Below are 18,738 nucleotides of genomic sequence, written 5' to 3'. Positions count from 1 at the left end.
AAATAAATATTTCCTGAGAGGCGATTTGGCAACATTCGAATGCTCATACGGCGTTTTTCCTGAGCACGGCAGTATTTATGATGGATTTACATGGTAGAAACACGGTACAGTCAACTTGCACGAATCGCCACTGGCCAAGCTGTGCCAATGAGAAAATCAGAGAGCCTGCAATCTTGCGTGCATGCAACGCGCACATCCCTGGAGCACGAATAGTTGTATTCAGACTTAACATTGAGAAAATCAAGGCGCTTTCTTTCCCCGTTTGCGAGGACGGTATATACTCTCAATGATTGATTTTCACTACACATTTTTTTACCTGTTAGATGTATCGAATACAATCCATTCGGCTCGATCGAGCTTTTTTATCGGCGTAGTATAAAGAGACTCTGACGTCAGGTACCTAACATCGAAAACATAGGAGAACAAACGAGAAACAAGGCTAAAATGTACACATACAAATCTGAGACGTTTCGACTCAAGACTGAGCCATTTTCAGTCGGAAGAATAAAACTAAAATATAAAAAATTTCGAATAGAAACCTGCAGACTGCACGATGGCCGAGAAAATCAAAACCAAGAGAAGAGAGGTTTCTATTTGGAATTTTTTATATTTTAGTTTTATTCTTCCGACTGAAAATGGCTCAGTTTTGAGCCGAAACGTCTCGAATTTGTATGTGAGCTTTTTAGCCTTGTTTCCCGTTTTTTCTCCTATGGTTTTGATATCACCATTGTCACGGGCTGCTGCACTAAAAAAAAATTCTCGGAGTTATTACCAAGGTCCGTTGGTACCTTTACCATCTCACTTTTTTTTACCAATTATTGGTAATTTTATCAAGACAGACTGGTAAGCTTACCTAAAAACCGGTATTTTTACTGTTTTTTTCGGGTAAGAATACCACTTTTATTGGTAATCAATTCCCGGTAACTTTGCCATTTTATCTCGGTAATTCTACCACAGTCGATAAAAGATATTGGCGTTTTTACCGGGAATCAGTAGAATTACCGAGAAAGTCAATAATTTTACCGAGATTCCTCGGTAAAATTACCAATTCCATAAATGGTCATTTTACCAAGAAAAAACTGGAATCAAATAGAACCCTGAATTCTTGGTAATTTTACCCTTTTCTTGGTAAATACACAGAGATTTTTTTTCAGTGTGCGTTAGAAATTTTGACCTACGTCAGGTAACTCGGGCTGCATTTATCTGGCAACCTTGAGAAGTCTCGTCGCGAATTGTCAAGACCCGTCGGTACCGAGTCTTGTTTTGTCTCGGGTCCCCGCGAGGGGGGGCCGGCGGCCGGGGGCGGGGGGGGGGGGTGCTATTCCCTGTTGAGCCCCTCGTCGGATTCGTCTTTGCCAAGTGTCACGTTGCATTATTCATCGGAGTTCATTTGTAATGCTTAATTTAAGACTGCACCTCGCGCAATGATTAAGCGACCCAACCTAAATTTTGCTCGGATTCTGTTATTTTTGCGCGTCTGACGGGCATCGACGCGTGTGGGCAGCGGACGCGGTCGTCCCCGTGAGAGGAGCACATTGTCGTCGCCAACCTAGTTACGTCCACGTCGACGTCCCGTCCGACGTCGCGGCGGCCGCGTTCCCTCTTTGTCTTCGCTCGTCACTTATTCAGATTTCGCCGGCGAAAAATCCGATTCGTGACCGCCGCCGGGCAGAAGGGATCGCGATGGAGATGTTGCATGTGTGAGGAATTTGCGATTTGACTACTGATTCTTTTGTAAAAGTTCGCGAGGAACTCGATGGTGCCACTGGTTTTCTCTGAAATCATCTCCCAAGCTCAAAAAAAGCTCTCAAGTTGAGGCCAAAATGGAGGGGATTTCCCTCGCTATCCTGAGAGTCCACTTCTACATCAAGACAAACTCTCCATGCAAAGATAGAGAGCAAATACATTAACAGGGATGCCGTGTTTTCAGTTTTGGAGTCCCCAAATAAAGTGGCAGCCCTGTCAATGTATTTGCTCCCTATCTTTACATGGAGAGTTTGTCTTGATGTAGAGGTGGACTCTCAGGATAGCGTGGGATATCCCCTCCATTTTGGCCTCAACTTGAGAGCTTTTTTTGAGCTTGGGAGCTGATTTCAGAGAAAACCAGTGGCACCATCGTGTTTCTCGCGAACTTTTACGTAAGAATCAACAGTCAAATCGCAAATTCCTCACACATGCAACATCTCCATTGGCTCTATCCATTACTATTAATACTTCATCCATACTCCATCCATACTATTTAAGGTAGAATTCTTACTCTTTCGTCATCATAAAGCTTAAATTTCTACCGAAATAAATGGATGACGTTGAGTTAAACCATAACGTCTGGGGACGAATCTATTGTACTGTTTTCTTCCAGGGTGGAATAGAGAAGAAAGGATAATATCAAATGAATAAAAATGAAGAATAATATCCCACGTTACGTCGTTTTATTCAAAACTTTCGTCATAAAAGAAGGTTAGAGACAATGGGAGGGGAAATCTGAGGGTTGAAATTACATACCTGTGAACGACATTGGCGAGAAGATCGTTATGTTTGAGTTTGTAGTCAACGTCCACCCTTTCATAATTAACGGTGAGGGAACCACTCCGTATACACCGTTCCTGTTGGAAGAAAATATAAAATAAACCATTAGTGAGCGAAAATTCGTCGTTTCCCGACGAAGAAACGTTACTCTATTCCAGCGTCGCAAGAATGACTCGAACAATCCAATTTAACTCCTATAATTTTTGTCGAAAATTACTCTAATTTTTTCATAAGGTTAGAAGAAAAACCAGTGAAAAAACCAGTTAGAAATCTCCAAAATTCTCGTGTTAAAAATGCAACCTGCTAGGGGAAATTTGGCAACATTGAAACGTATAGTTACGTTCTTTCGATAGGGAACCAACGAATAAATTAGCGAAGAGAACTCTTCACAGCCTGACAGAAATTCAGCTGTGGGTTGGGACTGCTCACAATCAGGAGATAGACACTTGTAATTTTTGCCACCAAGCATGGATTTTCTGCGGAATCAAGAGCATATTTTCACCTAAAGGGAACACAAATATACCTTGTTTGGACGTATTTCTATCAAACGGAACTAAGCGCCATAGGGGGAGGAAGGTAGAGGGGGGCTTGGATTGGCGGCGGAAACCGGCGTCGGGCTCGTTCCGTCCTATACTCGCAATGCTTTTCCATGGCGCTTAGTTCCGTTTGACAGAAATACGTCAATTTTATCTTCAAAGAACCACTAGACTGAGTTAAAAGCATAATTCGAAGTGTTTCAAGTGTTGATGAAATGCATAATGACAAAAAGTCTTGTCTACAAACATTTTGTCTCGTGCAGTTGAGAATGTTTTTAAAAAAAAGCGAACAATAAATAGTTCCCCTTTTTGATTGAAAGATACGCTACTTTTAATTTTTGGATTGGATTGGATTGGATTGGATTGGAACGGAGGGGGGTAGGGACTAAAGCGCAAGGATTAGCCCTCGTGGGCTATTTGAAGTAGTAAAAAAAAAAAAAAAACTAACAAAAAAAAACCACTTACGTATTCTTCGGCGGGATGAGCCCTGAATTCTCGGGCAAAGACGTCGAGGATTTTTTCGCCAACCCATCGGCCTTTCGTGAAGGTGGTGAATGTGAAATAGTAAGGATACACTTTGCGGAGACCTGAAACAAATTACACCATTTCTGGTTAGAATTGTCTAATATCTCTTCTTTGTCTATAGCTTTGTTTTTCAATGACAGTGATCAGCCCGCAGACGTCAACGCATCGCGACGCGACGCGGCTTCTCGTCTTCTTCAATCTTCGTTTGGGGTCGTCTCTTAGTGGCAGTCGACTTGAGCAATCCGTCGCTCCTCTGACGTAAGGGCGTATCTTGATCTCCACGCGAGCCCAGTGGCGTGGCGTGAATTGCGATATATCGATTGTTCTGCCATTTAAACCTATGGTAAAGAATCGATTATTAAGGTGTTCGCTGCGAACACCCTGTTTATCGATCCTTTTCCATAGATTTAAGTGGCATAACAATCGATACGACGCAAAGCACGCCACGCCACTACGTGAGCCCTATTTCGCGTGTAAATCCATGCTTTCTGGGGCTCATCCGGAAATTGAGATACGCCCTGACCAGTAGTGACCACATTGTTGTGGCCATTGTCAAAACGGTGGTCTCGCCCGAACTCGACATCGGGTCAAAAACTTCGGATTCGATCAAGCGAGAGTTCTGCCGTACTACCATGAGGAACAACGCCGTAAGAGTCTTCAGCCGTTGCCGTATCCTCTCTGATACAAACAAACCAATTTACTGGGAACATCTTGAATGGTTTTTCTTTAAATTTTTCAGACTATTTCGTTCGCAGTTTGGTCTAAAATATCTGAAAATTTCAAGAGCGAATATGCACGACTTCCCTTAAAAAGGCCTGTTTTGTACCGGAAAAGTCGGCAATGTGCGAATGGACTTACGCAGCACGGCAGAGTTGGACGTCGAAAACAGTCCGTATAATTAATGGGCTTCGGACACAATGTCCTCGACAAAGCTGCCGGGGTTTCGATCGCTTACCACTTTCGCCTCGTTCAATTATGTCTATCGCGAAAAGTTCAGCGGTGCGATCTCGCGAACTTTCCGTGAACTGTCAACTTGACTGTCTCTCGCTCTGATAAACAGTCAAGATTTTTTTTCTTCGACGTTTTGCTATGCTGAAATACCTTCTCCGAATAAATTCAATGGATCCCTTGATGGGGTACGTATTGGAGTATTTCGTGACAAGGTTCCCTATCAAAGTTTTTCAAGCGGGACATGCTGATCATCATGGGTACTACATATTCTGCAACTATTCCTGGCTAATTTAAGGAACAACATATCGACGGTGTAAGTCCACAGCAGAGTTCGAAACTCCCAGGCGCCAACGCGCAAAATGCGCCTACAAAATCGGCCATGGCGCCTAAAAAATGAAGGCTCTGCGCCAACGTGGCCCCTAAAAATTGCCCCCTAAAAATCTAGATTTTCACAGGAAGTCACATAAAGAAAGAAAAACGAATCTATTTAAATTGAAAAAAATCAGAATTTTCAGCACTACAAGTGAAAGCTTGCTTTTTCTTTTCTTCACGATTCCATTCCTAGTGCTTTTGTCTTCCCCAAGTTACAGCTACTTACTAGTTCTGTTACGAAAACATCTTGTGTCTAACTTTTCACTAAATGCGCCGTACTATATGGGCAAAAAGTCAATTTGGCCCCTAAAAAATCTTCAATGGCGCCTAAAAATTGGGCTTGATGCTGCACTTGGCTCCTAAAACTCAAATGTGAGTTTCGAACACTGGTCTACAGCCACGTATCCCGTTGGCGATGTTTGAAAATTTCCGCTCCTATTTTATTTTTTAAAAGAGAACAAACCGACATCATTCCTTGAAGTTCCTGCAGGATTTTCTTCGGAAAGACAAGAAAAATCACGGAAGTTTTTAAGAGCTCCCGTCGAGTAGTTTTCCATTTAAAAAGTAAAGTATGGCAGGAAGTCTGCAACGTCGCATACGAGATACGTGGTTGCGGACTAACACCATCGATGTATCATTAGTTTCCATATAGAGATACGTACATTTTTGCATGAGCTAGAAATAGAAGTTTCATACTACAAAATGCGGCCTATGTAAACTTCAAAAATTAACTAAACTGAATTTTGCAATCAGGGACTCCTATGGTTACAATGTTGCTAACATTGTACAGCTTATTTAATCTTTCAAGAGAAACCTAAAGATCTGAACTACTTCCATTTGCGCACCAAAAAAGTTTCATTTGAATGAGATAATTACTTTTCAAAATTCAATCATTGAAAGGAGGGCGTATGAGTCCAACAGGTAGTGAACCAAGTCGAGGGATTTTGCTTTCATTGTATCAAAACGGTGAAGTTGGGCTCATAGGAGCTGAAATGGTGATATTCGCTTGGAGCTAGCGACAAGACAATGTCTCGCCTTCAATTAATAATATAGGCAATTTCGAGGACACGGGAACCGCAATAGTGGTATCCACGCAATGAAGTTGGTAATTAAAACAGGCATGCGGAGATAACCCATCAGTTCGTAGTGGCAGATAGCAATGCTCTAATAATGAGACTTCAAGCTTGCTTATTTTGTTCCATCCTGTGCCAGATTTTCAGCCAGTTCTTCCTCACACCGCTTTCCTGTATACAGGATCATTTCTTCAACATATCTCTCATCCTTCAGGAGAGCCTTATAATTCACTTTTTTATAAAGGGATGGTTAAAGAAGCCTTCTTTTCAACTTCATAAATAGGATACTTTCACTAAACTTCAAATGGAATTAGACTCACGTTGAAAATGTTTTTTTCTCGATTTTGAATTTTTGATAGAAAAAACTGTAATAACAAGAAAAATTCAACACTTCCATCCAATTTCAATTCCAAAATACGACTCAGTGCGGTTCCATAAAACTCGGTCCATTCAATCGAAAGAAATTTGATCAATTTCAAATAAATCAGCACTTAAATATAATGTAAAAATAGAGATGATGAGATTTAATTTAATAACCTAAACATTAGTAAGTAGAGAGATAATAAAAACTTAAAGATCAATTGAACGTCCAACGTATTTCTTCATTACGGCCGTTCACAGGAAAAACGCCGTAACTCCTATTAAGACTTCACATTTTTCTTGGACACATACTGTTCTATTGCGAGAAAACATGATCACTACGATGCTTCGATTTGTAAATTTGAATCGTCCTCAACGGTATGCTGCAATCATCTTAGAATGAAGGATAAATGGACGGAGATAAACAGAAAGGAACCAAGCCACATCGGGATCGAACCGAGAAAAAGAGGCTTAAAGTTTAGCTCCTGCATAAGACTCAATGTAAAAGATAAACTTCAAATTCAATTTCTGCAAAATTTGCTCCAACAAAAACTTTGAATTTTTGGCGATACATAGTAGAGCAGTGGTTGAGTTTGAAACCAGTCATAACTCAATTTTTTTCAAAATGTGGGTTGGTTCCTTTCTGCTTAACTCAGTCCAAATGGATGTTGGTTGTTCGGTAATGAAACATTTCGTCGGTAAAAAGCTGCAAAAATCTAGACTGGAGTTACGGCGCTTTTGCTAAGGACAGCAGATTAGTATGGTAGAACATGTGCCGTTAACATGAATCCTTTTGCACTCGAATTTTACCAGGAATAATTGGCCAATATGACGCATTGCATCTCGAAAAGAAGAAGAACGAGTATAATGGCAAGTTAACGACAAGCGAAATTAAGGACGGTAAAGAGAGATGCGCAGAACGGAGAGAACCCAGGAGGACCAAGAGCTCAAGACTGGAAGCCACAAAGCAAGAACCGCGTAACTGAATAGTTGTTCCAGTCGAGATAAGTGGTTGTTGCTGGGGCGGAAGAAAACGCTGACGGAGGCGACAACTCACTTTTTTTCCACTGCAACGCCTCTTCAGACCCCCTCGGCTTTTCATAGCTCCTTGGAGCAGCTTTACGGCTTTTCAGCTCAGAATGAAATTGATGATGCAAAGCATCTTTGAGTGGCGTGCACACTCGTGGATAGGAATGCTGAAAACTGCTACTATTCTTCCCACTACCACCCCCCCCCCCCCCCCGGCACTGTTCCCTAACAGACTCAACAATCAAAATGTCCTTGCGGCTCGCTCCATCGCAACGAGCGTGATCGTGATATTCGCTCTCCATGCCGATTGCAACTCAATAGCATGAGAATGGCTGCCGTACTGAGGAAGAACGCCGTATGAGCCTTCGGACGTTGCCATATTTCCCTCAATGAAACCTAATTTTTCTTGAAAAATGTTGCATGTTTTTTTTTTCAAATTTTCCAGTTTTGTTTGCAATTTAATCTAAAATATCTGAAAATGTCAAGCAAAAAAACGCATTTTCCTTAAAAAGGCATGTTTTATCGGGGGGAAATTTGGCAACTCTCGAATGTTCATACGGCGTTTTTCCTCAGCACGGCGGCGCGGTTACAGGAGTTTCTGTCGGTATTAACTGCAGAAGGCAAATCGTGCGATCAAAAACACATCGAAGGCTAGGAACAATATGAAATCATTTGGTTATATATGGTTATATTGTTCTAACTGACAATGGACCACTAGACAAGGTACGAATTTAAGCATTCTAATACATGTTTCCGAACCAGAATTTCACGCGAAACACAGTTGCGCAACGAAAATTACTGAAATCAACTCCTAAGGAAGATATTAACGTTTTTATTTCACATTGGTTATGAGGAATTTGAAAGGCCCGCTCACAAGAAACTCAAAGCTCTACGTAAGTCAAATCGCGCACCACAACGGTCTCAGCGAGCTTCTCAATCGAACAATGTTCATTTCCCACCATGTGTTGTTCAAACTATAAGCAATTCGCTATAACTGAGCCAAAGCGTCAAGATTGAGGTTGCCAGATTTTTATATAGCAGAGACTGTCATGATGACGTTTAGCGCGCGATGTGAATTACGTATAGCATTGAGTTTTCATGAGCGGGTGGTTTGAATTCACTCATCAAGAATCACTTAATTTCTTCGTAAGGAGTTGATTTGGTAGTTTTTGTTGTGCGCATCGTGTTCTACGTGAAATTTCGGTTAAGAAACCTGTATCAGAATGCTGAAATTCGTACCTTGTCTAGTGGTCCATTTTGGCGAAAATGAGTGGGGGGCTTTGATGCATTCTGAAGTATAAAATACGCAAACTGATGTTTTCCGTTTTTTCCAATATCGCGTGGGAGCGCTGTGATGGCGCTTAAATCTACAAAAAAATTGCAAAACTAATGGCAAAATTACAAAAAAATTGCAGAACTAATGTCAAAATTACAAAAAAAATAGCGAACTTTCTCCTTGTCCTGAAATCGTTAGTTTGCAGACAGGAGGTATCGTTCCTAATACATAGACATAGGAACCGACAAGTGGCACGATTTAATAGGAAACTGCAAATTGTTTTACTCCAAAACCGTCATTTTGGCCGCCGCGCCGTATGAAATTCGAAACACAATCACCAATTTTATTGTTCTAAATACCGAAAGGAAGATAATGGCGTGTGATATGATATGCATTCAAGTATGTGCACAAGGGGACACGTTTGCTCCCTGACTTTTAAGTAATGTAGAGTTTCCAGTTAATTTTGGAAAGAAGAATTCAAGGTTTTTCAGACTTCATGAAACATTTTCCAGACTTTTCCTCGAAAAAATGAATGAATTAGATGCACCGAGTACTGTTTAAAATATTTGCCAAGATCAACATTTACTGCTTGCCGATCAGATTTAGGCTCAGTTTATGATTATCGAAAGAACAGGGTATCATCGTGAAACAGATTGTAGCACAATGTAGTACTGGGTATTTTAAAAACTTTTCATCATGTATCACGTTCTAACAACATTCTGGTTTTCGCAATAAAATGATTCCTCATTGTTACTAAGCCTTCCCCCTCATTCTCCCAAAAAACCAAGCAATCTCCAGTTTCAGTGAGAAATCATTCAACGAAGTGTGATGGGTGAAAGGGCCACGGACGGCGACTGACTCAACGGCGGTGTTGATACCACTAAACCTGCTCCTAGAAGCCCGTTTTGCCTACTCTCTGAATTGAAGGCGAATCCGGCCGTCTCGATGCTGCGGGAGCTCTTCCCACGACTACCGTTTGAACGTACTCTCATCTCATCCTGTGTTCTTACGTAAACTTGGCCCCTCCCCTATTAACCGCTTATAATGTTACAAATCGACGGCTTAAGTCCTTAACCAGCTACATCATTTGCGGCGTTTGAAAATCTCCACTGCTATATTATTTTTTTAAAGGAGAACGAATTGATATTATTCCTTAAAGTTTTTGCAGAATTTCCTTCGCACAGAGAAGAAAAATCACGGCAGTTTCAAAGAATTGCCGTTGAGTAGTTTTCCGTTCAAAAAATAAAGTATGACGGGAAGTCTGCGACGTCGAAAACGACCTACGCGCACTGGAAAAATAAAAAACACATCGGATCTAGAGTCCAGACTCTTGAAAACATTGAAAAGAAAAAGGACTCCTGATTCAAGCAGATTTAGGCTTAAATCAAGAACCAAGCCTCTTAATTTGAGCGGATTTCCTTTTGATTTAAGCTTAAATCTGATTGAATCAAGAGTCCTTTTTCTTGTCAATGTTTTCAAGAGTCTGGACTCTGGATCCAATGTGTTTTTTTTTTCCAGTGCGTCTACGGGTCCAGCGCCCGGTGCTTTCGGCCTCTGAGCCCGGAACGGACGGTATGTCTACAAAGCCCGTAACTTTTTTTCAGTGTAGTAGTCTGCCGTGCTAAGGAAAAACGCCTTATGAACATTCGAGAGTTGCCAAATTTCTCACGATAAAATGTTCAATTTTGAAGAAAGTTATGAATGTTTTTCCGAAAATTTTTTCCAAGAACTTTAGGTAAAATTCTGAACAAGATTACCTGAAGAAATGGAGGAAAAATATTTACAAATTTTTCCGAAAATTCGTGATTTACCTCAAGAAATTTGGCAACGCATGACGGCTCATACGGCGTTCTTCCTTACCACGGCAGTAGTGCGGAGTCTCTGAAATGGACTGCATTTTGCAATTTGGAACTATAAATTCTGGCCCGGCTAAAAAACAACGTATGCGTCATTAGTTTCCCAATGCACATACGTGTTTTTCCAGAAGAGCCAGAATTTATAGTTCCGAATTGCAAAATGCAGTCCAAATATTCTGTCTTTGGTAACAATGCTGAACGCTGACGTTTACCATTCCACCCGAGACCCTTTCCTCCAGAAAAAACGACGACTTCCTCATTGAAAAGTCCTGCTATTGATTGTCCCCAATCATAAGCCGCCTCATCGCCGAGCCCAGCTCAAGGGCCAATCGAAAAAGAAGCAACGTTAATTTCGATTTGCAGGACTCATTCAGCAAGAAGGAGCCGAGGGGAGGAGCATCGGCGTTTTTTAAAGCTCTCCCCGGCCGACGACGTATTTTTCGAAAGAGGATTTCCCGGTGGAGCCGCGGAGGGGGCCGCGGGTGGGGTAACCCACGGCTGCCAGATTCGTGCGAGTCCCCAGGGAGATGGTCGCCCGGCGCACATTGGATCGGGTCGATGGAGATGTTGCATATGTGAGGAATTCGCGATTTGACTGTTGATTCTTACGAAAAAGTTCGCGAGAAACACGATGGTGCCACTGGTTTTCTCACTTTTCTCTGAAATCAACTCCCAAGCTCAAAAAAAGCTCTCAAGATATCCCACGCTATCCTGAGAGTCCCCCTCTACATCAAGACAAACTCTCTTTGCAAAGATCCCTATCTTGGCCCCACCAAATGGCAATGAAAGGTGAAATTGTTGGGATTTTATTTTCAGCTTTTCCAACTTAAATCCTAAAATTTTGGTTTGATGTTACGTTCTATTGTTTTGAACCAAACCATCCATCGAACCACTTATCAAATACGATCCATTTCTTGCGATGCAGACGGAAATCTACTCCTTTTTGGGGGCTGAATTGCGCTCTTCTAGAGAGAATTTCACCCCTTTGGCAAGCAAACACAACAGGGTGAAAACACTCGGAATAGAGATGTTGCATGTGTGAGGAATGTGCGATTTGCCTATTGATTCTTATGTAAAAGTTGGCGAGAAACACGATGGTGCCACTGGTGTTCTCTGAAATGAATTCCCAAGCTCAAAAAAAGCTCTCAAGTTGAGGCCAAAATGGAGGGGATATCCTACGCTATCCTGAGAGTCCCCCTCTACATCAAGACAAACTCTGTATGCAAAGATAGGGAGCAAATACATTAGCAGGGTTGCCGTGTTTTCAGTTGTGGAGTCCCCAAATAAAGTGGCAGCCCTGTCAATGTATTTGCTCCCTATCGTTGCATGGAGAGTTTGTCTTGATATGGAGGTGGACTCTCAGGATATGTTGCATGCGTGAGGAATTTGCGATTTGACTGCTGATTCTTACGTAAATGTTCACGAGAAACACGATGGTGCCACTGGTTTTCTCTGAAATCAACTCCCAAGCTCAAAAAAAGCTCTCAAGTTGAGGCCAAAATGGAGGGGATATCCCACGCTATCCTGAGAGTCCATCTCTACATCAAGACAAACTCTCCATGCAAAGATAGGGAGCAAATACATTGACAGGGCTGCCACTTTATCTGGGGACTCCAAAACTGAAAACACGGTATCCCTGCTAATGTATTTGCTCCCTGTCTTTGCATGGAGAGTTCTTCTTGATTTAGAAGTGGACTCTCAGGATAGCGAGGGAAATCCCCTCCATTTTGGTCTGAACTTGAGAGCTTTTTTTGAGCTTGGGAGTTGATTTCAGAGAAAACCAGTGGCATTATCGTGTTTCTCGCAAACTTTTACATACGAATCAACAGTCAAATCGCAAATTTCCCACACATGCAACATCTCCATTAGAGAGGTCGGAAATGAAATTTTTTACTAAAACTGCAAATTTTAATGTTTACTTCATCACATTTTCAGTCGTAAGGGGTGCCTCTGGAAGAAAATTCAAGAGAAAACCAACGAAGCCACTTTTAGAACCTCAAAGTCTCGCATAAACGGAGTTAAGAGCGTTTAAAGTTTCCAAACTTTGTCCGACCTCTCCCACTGTGCGGCGGAGGACGGGAGGACAACCGTGGAAGCGGCTGTTGAAATTCCATTGTTCGGGGCTGTTAATCATACGACAATCCCAATCCTGACGGGGGAGAATTAAACACTGATGGCTCTCGGATCCCGGTTCCGGAGCCTTTTTAAAAGGCGCGAGCGATCCTTGCCGCACCTCACCGCGTCGCGACGCCAAGCGTCGTCGCGCCACGACGCGCTATCAGCCGCCGCGTCAAAAACAGCGACTCCCTTTCGGATTCCTGCAAATGCCGCCAGCTTCATTTTCACACTGCCAACCTAGAGTCCCTTTATACTGAGAGTCAAGACAACCCCCCCCCCCCCCTCATGGAGTCACACTGGAAAAAAAACACATTGGATCTAGAGTCCAGACTCTTAAAAACATCGACAAGAAAAAGTACTCTTGATTCAATCAGAATCTAGCTTAAATCAAGAACCAAGCCTCTTAATTTAAGCGGATTTCGTTTTGATTCAAGCAAAAATCCGATTGAATCTAGAGTATTTTTTCTTGTCAATGTTTTCAAGAGTCTTGACTCTAGATCCAATGTGTTTTTTTTCCAGTGTAGAGCCACTTTTCAGCCAGAACGGACGAGGCAACGTGGGAATGTCAGGGCGAATTTCGCTCACATGGAATAGTGGACGGCGAGCGGCGGACGCGATGAAAAATGGGTTCGAGTGCATGAAATAATGGGCAAATGAAGTTAGATTTTCGAAGAGCGTTAATAGCCCCAAGTTGGAAGATTAAGCCACGCCAAAGGCTACTTGCTCCAACTCCGGTCATTAGAGCCCCGGAATATACGGGATGGACTTCCGAGCCTCTTGCACCGCAACCCGGAAGAATAGAAACACTATTGCCGTACTATCCTACCGAATCCTGATATAGTCTCGTCCTCTTATTGGAAAAACGGCTATCGAAATTGAATATCGACGCTGAAACTGCAAGGACGCATATCTCGGTTCGCGACGTTGCCATCTTCCTAACTCGGTTTTATTTTAAAAACGTCTAAAATAATAAATCGCATTCAATACATCAAATAGGTGAGATTGTATCGATATCAATTGGGTCAACATGAGTGAACATAGCCTCAAAAGTCAATTTACAAATCTGAGAGAATGGGTCTTTTGTGACTGGTCTTTCATTCGTTCGAGGTTCGAGCACCAAATGGCGATGAAAGGTGAAATTGTTGGGATTTCATTTTCATCTTTTCCAACTTACATCCTAAAATTTTGGTTTGATGTTACGTTCTATTGTTTTGAACCAAACCATCCATCGAACCACTAATCAAATATGATCCATTTCTTGCGATGCAAGCGGAAATCTACTCCTTTTTGGGGGATGAACTGCGCTCTTCTTGAGAGAATTTTACCCCTTCGGCAAGCAAACACACTCCAGAGTGAAAACACTCGGAATTTCATTCCGATATTTCTATGAATGTAAAATATCTCATAAAACAGTGCAATCTGACAACGATGTCGGAAAAGGGTAAAAGCACTCGATGATTAGGATAAGGTAACAGAAAGCTTGCATGCTTGGGATAAGGGCGGCGGCTTTGAAATGGAAGGGGGCAACCCATAGGGGGGAGGGGGGCGTTGAAGCACTGCGACACAAATCGGTGAGAGGGTTCGTTGTACGGATCACCTCTTCGGTGCGGATCATCCATCATTTTTCGACGAAAGGAATGTGCGTGCGATAATTGTGCGGATACTGTTGGGCAATTTTATTTTTTCCTTCCTCGGATCGAAGCGCTGCTTTCGATGCATGCCTTTATCGCTCCCGAACGGATACGAGAGATTCACTGCCGTGCTAAGGAAAAACGCCGTATGAACATTCGAGAGTTGCCGAATTTCCTTCGATAAAATGTTTATTCTCGAGGAAAGGTATATGAATAATTTTCATATAAATTTTCGAGAACTTTAAGTAAAATTGCAAACAAAATTATCTGGAAAAGTAAGAGAAAAATATTTACTAATTTTCCCAAAAATTAGTGATTTACCAAAGGAAATTTGGGAACTGCTAACGGCGTTCTTCCTTAGCTAGACGATAAGGAAGAACGCCGTGTGAGCATTCGAATTTTGCCACATTCCCTCTCAGGAAATAATCATATTTGAAGGAAGCTATGAATATTTTTCATTGGAACTTTAGATCAAATTACGAACAAAACTCTCTGGAAAATCGGAAGAAAAATATTAACAAAATTCCCTGAAAATTTGCGATTTTACGTAGGAAATTTAAAATAGGCTACTATGGCGTTTTTCCTTGGCATGGCAGTTCAATAGTGACAACCTCAGCGATGCAATGACGGTGAAGAGTTTTATCTAAAATTGATTGAATTGATTTAATCATTCATTTGAGGCGGTATTTGGAGAAAGGGGCCTTGGTTCATGGAGACAAAATTTTTAGTGTAGCGAGGCGGGTCAAAACCCCAAAATTAGGATTTTCAACCGAAAACTTTTTCAAGTTTTAAAAATAATGGAGTACACGCAATATCGTGTTTATGCTGATGGACGTTTTGGATCTCAATCCACGGATTTTACACCGAAAACATTGCAGATGAAAACTTCTGATGAACCTCTCAAAACTACGTTTTCGAACAATAAACTTCAAAAAAGTTTAACGCTGGTTTTATTCGAAGATTTGGGGCTTATTTTGTCATAGAACGCGCTGCAGATGGTTCCCGTATTTCATTTTGTGTCATTGCAGGACATGAAGTAGTATTTTCATCTTACGATTTTGGGCCACAGCTACTTCTTTGAAGTACGTCACTTGAACTGCAAACAGAAGGTGACAACTCCAAATCGGTTTGACATTTTTGGGACCAAAATGTTGCAAAACATTGCTCTCCGAAATGGTACCAATACACCGATTTTACATTTTACAGTGTTGGCTAGGAGACTTTCCTCGAGGGGGGCCACATAAAGTTTTGACGAGAGAAAAAACTCTTGCAGGCTGATCATTAAAATTAATAGAAAAGCGATATACATAGGAGACAGAGGAAAAATGAAGCATCTTATTGGTTGAAATGGGAGGTTGGATTGGACAAAGGAGGTAAGTAATAGACTAACTAACGGCAACCCACGAGAGACCCGGCAGTTGGTCCGTCGTTTCCCACCTATGCCTATGAGAAGCACCCGTCTCGACCAACAGGATCGTTCCATACTCTCGATGTCTTCTTTGTCTATAGCTTTGTCTACCAATTTCAATAATCAGTCCCCTGCACTGGAAAAAAAAACACATTGGATCCAGAGTCCAGACTCTTGGAAACATTGACAAGAAAAAAACTCTTGATTCAATCGGATTTTTGCTTGAATCAAAACGAAATCCGCTTAAATTAAGAGGCTGGGTTCTTGATTTAAGCTAGATTCTGATCGAATCAAGAGTACTTTTTCTTGTCGATGTTTTTTATATATCTAGATCCGATGTGTTTTTTTCCAGTGTGGATGGTTTAGCAATCACACCAGAGGATGCGACCTCGGTCTGGTCTACGCCATGGGGTAGGTAATGGTCGAGGCTATCCTGAGAGGAGCGAGCTGAAATTCGGTCTTTTTCCAATCAAAGAAAAAGGGCGAATGGAATAGCGGGGGGAAGGGGGGCGCGGGGAGGCGTAGCGGAGAATGGGTGACACTAATCCCTCGTTTGTTGTCCGGTATCAAGAATCGATTAATGTTACACAGACGACCGACGGGCTTACAAAGATGGCGAGCGAGTGGAAAATCCATTAAAGGAAATGACCACTGCGTCTCACTGCGACAGGGACCTGGACAGGGTCGGACGGGGCAGAGCGAGCCGCGTCACACCGCAACACAACGACCCTCGGCGACTTGGCCGCTACACAACTGCCCGGGTACACAATGCGAATCAATTTCGGAAAATCGTAACGCCGCGTTAAGCACTACACCCCCTCATTGTCAAATTGATGAGCTCCGCGTTTGCCGCCCCCTCTCCGTGGCGCAGCGCTGCCGTCCTAAGAAAAAAACGTCCTATGACCATTCGGACTTCGTCAAATTGGGTCTGGTGAACCAGGGGTGCCAATGGACCACTAGACAAGGTACGAATTTAAGCAATCTGGTACATGTTTCTTAACCAGAATTTCACATAAAACAGGATTAAAGCAACGAATATTACTGAAACCTACTCCTAACGAAGATATTAACGTTTTTATTTCACATTGGTTACGAGAAATTTGAACTGCCCGCTCGCAAGAAACTCAAAGCTCTACGTGAGTCAAATCGTTCACCACAACGGTTTCAGCAAGCTTCTCAATCGAGCAAAGTTCATTTCCCACCGTTTGTTGTTCAAACTGTAAGCAATTTGCTGTAGCCGAGCCAAAGCGTCAAAATTGAGGTTACCAGATGTTTCAATCGCAGATACTGTCATGATAACGTTTAGCGCGCGATGTGAATCACGCAGAGCATTGAGTTTTCATGAGCGGGTGGTTTGAATTTACGCATCAAGAATCATTAATTATCTTCGTTAGGAGTTGATATCGGTAATTTTCGTTGTGCACATCGTGTTTTACGTGAAATTTTGGTTGAGAAAAACGTATCAGAATGCTGAAATTCGTACCTTGTCTAGTGGTCCATTGTTCTCGACCGCGCGGTTGGGACGCAGAAAAAAAGAGGTAGGGGTTGTCGGATGATTTCCAATAAATTGAGGTAGTACCCCAATAAAGTAGGCTACACTGAAAAGGAAAAATTCGGTCATGTGAACCAAACGTTTGGTGTTCCATATTATCCCAAATATTCGGTTTGTCAAACTGAACTTTCGGTTCGTGCAGCCAAATGTTCGGCATGCATGACCAAACTTTGTTCGTTAGTTCACTTTCTCAATTACGCGAACCGAAAGCTCGGTTTGACAAACCGAAAATTCAGTTTGACGAACCGAATTAGTTGGGACGATATGGAACACCGAATTTCGGTGCAAACGACCAAACTTTTTTTTAGTGTACTAACCCAAAAGTTGTGGCTCTGCCACAATAATTGATTAGAAATGTTCGTAACATCCAAATTAGGGTAGTACCACATTTTTAGGGGATGACCCCTGACACTTTTCCGTGGACTAAATTGTGAATGTGTTAAAAATTTGTGGGGGCTGAGAGTTTTCCCCCAAAAAATTTTCAGATTTTTACCTCTCGTGGAGTAATATGGCTTTGGCACACATCCAAAAACAGTGCAAAATTTTGATCGGCGCGTTGTGTTGACCTTCGCAAAAACCAAACGCGTTGCAGAAAATTGGAGAGGCCTGGAATAATCTGCATTCCTGCAGGTGCGAACTTGATGAAAAACTCGATAAACCTTTTTTAATGTGGTTTCTACACCTAAGTATGTTAACCTAAACCGAAATTTAAAACTTTGAAGTCTAAAGTTTGAAGTTCAAAACACGTACTTCTGAGGCAACCGCCTGAAGAACTTCTCTGCCATTCTCAGGGAGCAAAAATGTCCCTCAATCGGCACAAAAATACAGTGAATCGCTCGGAACTTCTGATTAAAATCACAGCTGAGCGTATTCTGTCGAAATCAAAATGCCATTTTGACCCCTGGGTCATTAAAAATCGCTCTGATGAAGATTTTTTTCTCCGTGGACTCAGGCCCCTTTTCATTTAGACGTTGACGTACATGAGAATCAAGCTTCTCCAAGTTGATAATAGAATAAAAGTACAAGAGAATCATGATTATAAAAACCAGAGAGAATAAAAGAAAACAAATGAGTCTTACCATTTTCAATATAATACGAGGTTTCGTTGTACCTCTCGTCCGTGAAACCAGGCCTTTTCGCTTTTAAAGCCTTGGTTTCTAATTTAGCCTGTAAACAAAAGAAAAAAATTTATTTTAGTTAAAAAAGTAAAACTAACTGACAATGATTATCGATTTTGGAGGATAATTATTTTTCAAAATTTTTTCAGGATAACATTCAATTCTACGTAAAAAAAAATTAACGACGACGGGAAAATACACTGACGCGAGAAGGAAAAACAAATTTCATCATGAACATTCATAGCTAGCCGAGTTAAATGTTGGTTTATTACATGAACGGATAACAATGACAATTCGAAGACGAAGCATTCATCACATTGTGACTTGACGATGACTTTCCCGTTATTTCTTAGGCCTTGGACCAGGATATTTTCATAACTTTCAGATTTGTCAGCTCGATCTCTTGA

General features: G+C 41.8%; 1 protein-coding gene across 1 annotated transcript in view; it reads right to left on the bottom strand.

The window, feature by feature from the left end:
• The window catches only part of LOC140225769 (pseudouridylate synthase RPUSD2-like), a gene marked incomplete at its 5' end in the record, with an annotated part of 36,821 nt that extends 18,441 nt beyond the window's left edge, over window positions 1–18,380 (bottom strand). Inside the window, 3 exon segments of the mRNA XM_072305674.1 lie at window positions 2,503–2,603; window positions 3,528–3,649; window positions 18,293–18,380. Coding sequence (XP_072161775.1) covers window positions 2,503–2,603; window positions 3,528–3,649; window positions 18,293–18,380 — 311 coding nt within the window.
• Window positions 18,381–18,738: the final 358 nt, after the last annotated feature.

The sequence above is a fragment of the Bemisia tabaci genome, unplaced genomic scaffold (genome assembly GCF_918797505.1).
Source record: "Bemisia tabaci unplaced genomic scaffold, PGI_BMITA_v3".
Lineage (NCBI taxonomy): Eukaryota > Metazoa > Arthropoda > Insecta > Hemiptera > Aleyrodidae > Bemisia > Bemisia tabaci.
This window is presented reverse-complemented; position numbering and strand designations above follow the sequence as displayed.